This window comes from Schistosoma mansoni, chromosome W, assembly GCF_000237925.1.
Source record: "Schistosoma mansoni strain Puerto Rico chromosome W, complete genome".
Lineage (NCBI taxonomy): Eukaryota > Metazoa > Platyhelminthes > Trematoda > Strigeidida > Schistosomatidae > Schistosoma > Schistosoma mansoni.
The window spans coordinates 49,376,313-49,383,870 of record NC_031502.1 but is presented as its reverse complement, the minus strand read 5'-3'; the positions used below and the strand labels follow the sequence as shown (position 1 = coordinate 49,383,870).

At 30.2% G+C, this 7,558-nt stretch overlaps 1 protein-coding gene across 1 annotated transcript; it reads left to right on the top strand.

Annotated features, from left to right (window-relative positions):
• Positions 1–506: 506 nt before the first annotated feature.
• Smp_129810 (putative rhodopsin-like orphan GPCR) lies at positions 507–2,038 on the top strand (the record flags this gene model as incomplete). Its single annotated transcript, XM_018790005.1, has 1 exon — positions 507–2,038. Exon 1 carries the CDS (start codon positions 545–547, stop codon positions 2,036–2,038), a length of 1,494 nt encoding a protein of 497 aa, XP_018655392.1. The 5' UTR covers positions 507–544.
• Between the last annotated feature and the right edge of the window lie 5,520 nt (positions 2,039–7,558).

Below are 7,558 nucleotides of genomic sequence, written 5' to 3'. Positions count from 1 at the left end.
GTAAATATGGATTGTGATGACTTCATCTATGTGCAACAGACGATCTCGTAAACCATGCGGCAAATTTGATGGAATATGGTAGATAACTTTAAAAGCTTTGTTCAGTTCAACTTGATGATCTGTGTCCACTAAGTGAACGAGAATAGAACTCTTAATCACCTTTACCTATCCTTTGCTCAACCACGACGGATGGTGTTGTCTTTATTCGTTGACGAACTTGTCGAATTGTACGCCCTGTATAACACAGAGGTTAAGAAAGGTAGTACAGAACACATTAAATTCAGCTCGACTGAGTACCGTCTTCTACAACCGCTTCACAATAAGAACGATTAATAAAGACAGATTGCCTGAATTCGCCACATCTATGTGTATTTACTAATTCAACTGCTCCTATGGAGCCAGTTATATAGGGCGTACTGGTTTAAACTATTTTGATAAACCAATCAAATTGATTACATAATATGTCATTCTATCTATATTCTTTCTTTGTCTTCTTTTTTTTCCAGAATTATTTTATCTTCATGGAATATTATCAACCCTTCACATGGATACTAATCATACAACTAATTCAACTATGAATCTTCCAACTTTAGTTATATTAATTAAAAATATTTGTATACCTTTCTATTTATTAATATTAATATTTGGTTTATTTGGTAATGGTTTAACTGTAGTTATATTACAATCAAAACGTTTACAACAATCTAGTACATTAATATATTTAACTGTATTAGCTATTGTTGATATCTTTTATTTACTTACTGGTTTATTAGTTACTATCATTAATTATACATTTTTATTTCCAAGTGATATTAGGCATTATTCATTGATTTCATGTATTTTAACACCATATTTAAGTTATACATTAGCTTATTTAAGTGTATGGTTATTAGTATCAGTAACTGTAGATAGAGCAATATGGGTTGTACAACCATTTAATGCTAAACGTGTATGTACAACACGTAATGCATGGTTAACTATTTTCAGTATAACCATTATATTATTTGTATTTGATTCACATTTCTTTTGGACAATGAATTATAATATTGATACAATGAATTCTACAATAAATACTACTTATTATAAATGTACACCGAGTTATTTTACACAAACTATATTTCCATATATTGATCTATTATTAGTATGTGTAATTCCATGTTTATTTATGCTAATAGCTAATGGATTAATTGGAATACAATTAAAACGAATGAGTGATTTTAATAAAAAACGACAAAAGAATCGTTTATTTTTAAATCATGCTTCAATGCAGCAGCAGCAGCAACAACAACAACAACAGCAACCAACACAAGGATCATTAAAGTGTGCATGCGCTTTGACAACAGGCAAATTAACAAATGACACTCGTTTAAATGATGATATGCCAACAAATGTCAGTGGTATACAATATCCTAGAAAACGATGTAAATCAAATGCATTAAAACATTGTGTAAAAAATTCTATTAAAGGTCGTTCAAATATGAATAGATCTTCATCATTGACAGCAATGTTATTAGCAATTAATATGTTTTTTATGATAAGTGTATGTCCACTTCTTGTTTATGATGTAATATATTTTGCATTTAATTTAAATACTTGGATTGAAAAAGATGAGTTGATTAGAGGTGTATTAGTTTTTGGTATTGAACGATTTGTTTATGTTTTATGGTATACTAACTTTGCTGTACACTTTTTATTATATTGTTTAAGTGGTCCACAGTTTAGAGCACAAGCAAAACATTGGTTACAATCATGTTATCATTTTATAAATTTACCATGTTTAATTCATGATAAACCAACAATCAAATTACCGGATACAACAAAAATTCATGAATTTCATGATTCCATTATACAAAAACCACTTTCACAACAAAATCTAAATTATTCTCCATCATCTAAACAATCTTATGATGATACCATACAACATAATCCATATCATCATCATTATCCACAACAAAGTCATCAATATTCTTTTGTACAAATTAATGAAGAAAATTATCAAACACTTAAATATAATTCTATTCAAACTGGTTGTATTTGACAATGACAATGGAGATCTTTCAAAAAAATCTTTTTTTTTTGTTTAAAATGATTGAAAATATTTTGATTATTTTTGATTAAATTAAAAATTGAACCATCCGGATTGATAAGATTCAATAGTTACTATCAGAGATATTCAATCAATCAATCAATCAATTAATTAATTTAACCAGATATATCTATGAACAAAATGGGAAAAACAATAAATACATAGCAACAACAATAACAACAATGGAAGAGTGGTGAATAACAATGTTATCATAAATCAATGTGGAAAGAAAATATATTTGTCGTAAATAAATGAATATGTTTATAAATGAGATGATTAAGTAAGAGATGAAGTACACTTTTTTTTTCTGCCATACATACAACCACTTTTGTTCTAAAAAAAAAATAAAATTTAATACTGTACATAATTATGTATACTACTGAAATAATGTTTTGCTGTTAATTTGATTGTTGCAAAACATAATGTGATATTACTGGATTGTTTATTTATTTATTATTTTCAATCATTGTTAGGAAATAGTGTGGCTAGATAAAAGGGTTAATCTAACTGGAATGATTATTATTGATGAAAGTTGAACATTAATTTAGCCACCACATTGAATGATAGTAGTTTAGGGTATAAGTAACCTCTTAAACGATTACAGTCATTGCAAATTAAAATGAATAAAATAGCTGATTTGGATGTTAATGTAACTCTTTATTACCATAATCAGTGTATAATGCAAAGCCTTTAAAGCTTCAGCAGGTACTTTATTGCGAAACAGAAATGGACTTTTTTACAAGGTGATTGAACTCACTACATTTCTAACGATATATCACTGAGAACCTAAAACATCAAATGCCAATGTTTATAAACTATAATTAAATCCATAGTAATATTCATAAAGATCTTCGACAATACGTTGGATATAAGATTTCAATGAACATTGAGATAGTTTGCCTTGTATTCTACGTCGTTATTGTTAAGCGGAAACAAACTGGTGAAATCACAGTTAAACTGTACTCTTGGAAGTCGTTTCAATACAACTTCAACACTCATTCATTGTAATATATATGCAGTTAAAATAAATGATTTATCTATTATTGTCAGCTTAAGCCTCAGCACGGCAAAAATTGGATTCATAATAGAAAATGTGTCAGCGAAGAAACGGAAATAAACTCATGATGAATAATGTTTAATTTTCGAACTGATTTTTGATGTTAATTCTTGAGGTTTAGGTATATTTCATAAAACTGTGATGAGTTAGATGAATCTTGACAATCTGTTACCACAGTGGTGATGTAATTGTACATTATGAATTAAAAAAGACATGGTTTGATTAGTGATCTATCAAACAGATTATGATGGATATTAGTACAGCTTCTTTAAAATACACGGTTTGATCGATATTTCATCTTCCGTGATATGTCATGAAATATAAATAATTACGTGGTTTATTGGATTTATTTAAACAGAATATGGTTTTCTGCATGGTTTGTAGTCTAGTTATTGATACATAAAAATGATACATACATAGTTAATGATACATAAATAACGAAGATAGACAGGAGAGATCAAGAAATGTACAAAATTGTATGTTCAGGATCAATGTTAAAAACCCAATATTGAACAAATTTACTGGTACCTAGAATAACTTGAAAATAATACACTTGGGTAGTGACTTCGCTTACGCTAATGATTCTGTTACTCTCTATAGCAGCTCAATCGACATTACTTACTTACGCCTGTTACCCCTCGTGGAGGAGCATAGGCTGCACATAGTGTTATAGAATTTTGCGAAACTAGAGTTTCTGTTTAACTTTTACAGGGCAACATTTTGCACCACGAGTTGTTTTGTAAAAAAACAATTGGACTCCGGGATAAACTGGAGAAAAGTTTGGTTCTAGTACATACTTATCAGCAGTGTTTATTCTTGAACATAAGTAAAATAGGAAAAAAGTAAGTCATACTTTCCAACTTCACTTATTTATTCATTTAATACAAGTGAAGGTTTAGTCATTAGAAGTTTCCTTTGTGATGGATAGTAAGAAGCTCATGTTTGAAACAAAAGCCAAAAGATTAAGTCGAATAGTTAATAAGTTAATATCTCACCAAAGATATTGGAACATTTTACATTGCAAATACACTTGGAAATAAATACCATTGATTGTACCTTGATAATTTAAATACATTCTGTCCGGAGTGAAGCTAATAATCTTGAGTTTATTCTCATGTGAGTTGTTTGGTACACATTTTCAGGAAATCTGAATTCATAAAATAAAATGACTGTTATATCACAGTATTATTTTCTATGACTTCTCAACTGTACATAGTAATCTACATGAAGTTTTACATACACATAGACGAAGATAATCGTTTTCATAGTCACTATTTTACAGTTAATTTTATCAAAAATCAATAAAATCACTGGTCATTAATGAATTCAATTTTGTTTTTATTCTTAATAACATTATATTCGTGATCCTATGAAATAAGTTCACAAAACATTAAATTAGTCTAAGTAAATTGTGTGTAAGAGTAAGGAAGTGAGTTCACGTTATTTAACTTTAAACAAAACTGAAGTATTATCACAAGGGGTTTTTAGTGGGGATTTAGTATTTTCATAGTTAAAAGCGTGAGTCAATGGAAACTAGACCACCAAGGAAAACCTGAAAGCACTGAACGGCCGTTTCGTCCTATTGTGGGACCCCTTCTGATAATAATAGTCATATGCTCACTGGTGACTGACTTCGAGATGTTAATCCAGGAGTTCTAGTGAGAAGCAGTGACCAGTAGAATTCAAACCACGTCTGTTGTGAGATTGAAACTCACTGAAGACAATTGGTGAACGGTTGCTCAACTTCGTGGATTGGTTGGAGTTAGACATAAACACCATCGGATGCTGGCTCAGTGGTCTATCGGTTAAGTGCTCTGGCGCGAGACTGGTAGGTACTGGGTTCGAATCTCGCGAGGCGAGGCCGTGGATGCTCACTGCTGAGGAGTCCCGCAATAGGACGAAACGGCCGTCCAGTGCTTCCAGGTTTTCCCTGGTGGTCTAGCTTCAATTAACTCACGCTTTCAACTATGAAAACTAAAGAAAGCCAGATTGGTAAATATTCTAGTTTTAAATTAATCCTTATTTTTGTTTTGTCCGTCTCATACTACAAGAAATCATAATCTTCAAACATTTATTTTGTAGAGCTGTTTTAAAATGATATCAGATTGTATATATTGCTCTATTCAATTTCTTACTAATAAAATTAACTGAAGGAACAATTAAAACTTTGATAGTTTCTATCATAATACAATTACACTTTTGTCCTAGAATAAAGGGAATATCAATTAATTCCAGCTTGTAACCGATTGATACTAAGAACATGAATAAGTGGAAATGTGATTGAATAAAAAAAGAGAGAATAAATTAGGTTTTTAGATAGAGTTTAGCCCAATGAACTAGGTGAAAGTAGAAGTACACATTCAAATATATATATATATATATATATATATATATATATATAATTTATTGATTATTCAATGAATATTCTTTCATGATTTAATTTGAATACGCTAATACAAACTAATATTTTTCATTGTTCAGTAAACTTTTAAAATGAGGGAGTTTTATATTACTTACTTACTTACTTACTTACGCCTGCTACTCCCAATGGAGCATAGGCTGCCGACCAGCATTCTTCAACCCACTCTGTCCTGGACCTTCCTTTCTATTTCCATACAAATATTATTCATTCTCTTCATGTTAGTCTTCATTTCTCGGCGTAATGTGTTCTCCTTTGGTCTTCAGGGTTCCATATGAGTGCTTGACTTGTGACGCAGTTGAGTGATTTCCTCAATGTGTATCCTATCCACTTCCAGCGCTTCTTCCTGATTTCTTTCTCCGCTGGATGGAATCTGGTTTGTTCTCTCCCATAGTAGAATGTTGCTGATAGTGTCTGGCCAACGGATCCGAAGTATCGTGTGTTTTATATTAACTACTACAATAAACAGCTTTCAAAAAAGACTAAAACATGAAAATAATTAAGTTTTCATAATGCAATAAAGTTAATAAACCTAATCAACGTGTTTAATCCGTAATAGTTTGTCTGATCCAATCGTTCTAGATAATATTAGACTGTTCTTCGCTCATCACTACCTCTATGGACAAAACAATTTGTGGACAAGTTTTTGCTACTTTTCATTCGTAACAAAATAAAGAAGTAGAACTTAATTTTTTGTTAATAAAGTCATTCTAACCAAGTACTCATGACACAAAATTTCGGAAATCAGTTGTCTTCATTTCGTTATATGATGATATTGATTTATATGCCACTAGGCTGTGAATAATAAAACGTTCTTTTAAACTATGAATTACGTAAATTTGATGTTCACTATTCATCAGAAGAATGTTTTTAGCGTATACTGAAATGAATCAGTGACCAGTTTTTGAAAAGGTAAGAACAGTAGGAGTTAGAGTTACTCAACAACTTCATATTGAATTCGAATACTAAATATTCAGTTCGCCTTTTAAGTTATGTAGTAAGTCTAAAGAGTTTATGTAGTCAAAATTACCAACTAAACGACTGAATGATAAATGATATTGTTTCATTTTTCTGGATTTTGTTAAGCCATACACCAGATACAATATAGACCATATGGTTTGGAAGATCAATCATTCAAAACATGTTTAATTTCACCCCAAAACCTGTTCACTAAAAGGTCACTCAATCGATAATCTATTCAGAATACAATATAAAGGATTATCTGCCTGAGTAAGCCTCAATAATCATGTCACCTAAATGAAATCAGTTAATAAATATAACTATACTTCATAAGATGGTTTGAAAAAGGTTATGTAATGTATACAAGCAAAATTTTTAATGTCATGTTGTTTTGTTGAATACAGTTGTACTGACCGTATATTTTATTTTCTTATCACAAAGCTGATACTGTCTTTCAAATAACTCATGAATATTGTTACGTGATCATATAGGGTTTATTACTTATTTGAAGGATATGGCGAGGGCCATAATCAATCAGTTACACACGGAAATAACCTTAATGATAGACAGAAGTAATTTTCATTTAATTTTTCACCACCCTCTCCCCGTCTATATTAAAGATAACAAACAAAATTGACTGGGATTTACGTGACTAATAAGTTGTTTATCGAAAAGAAAATATACTTCACAATTTGGACACTTTATAAATGTAGTTGAAAAATGAAATAAACGGAAGTTTTATTATGAATAAAACAGATATATATATATATATAAAACTTAACATGAACTGTCTAAAAATAAAAGACGTACAATTTTCTTATTTAGCTGAGATAATGTAATTTATTTAAAGGATACAAATACAATACAGGGATGACGGATATATTGTCAATATAATAATAATACTATTATCAAAAGGGGTTTTTTGTGGAGATTTAGTATTTTCATAGTTGAAAACATGAGTCAATGGAAGCTAGACCATCAGGGAAAACCCGAAAGTACTGGACGGCCGTTTCATCCTATTGTGAGTTCCACAATA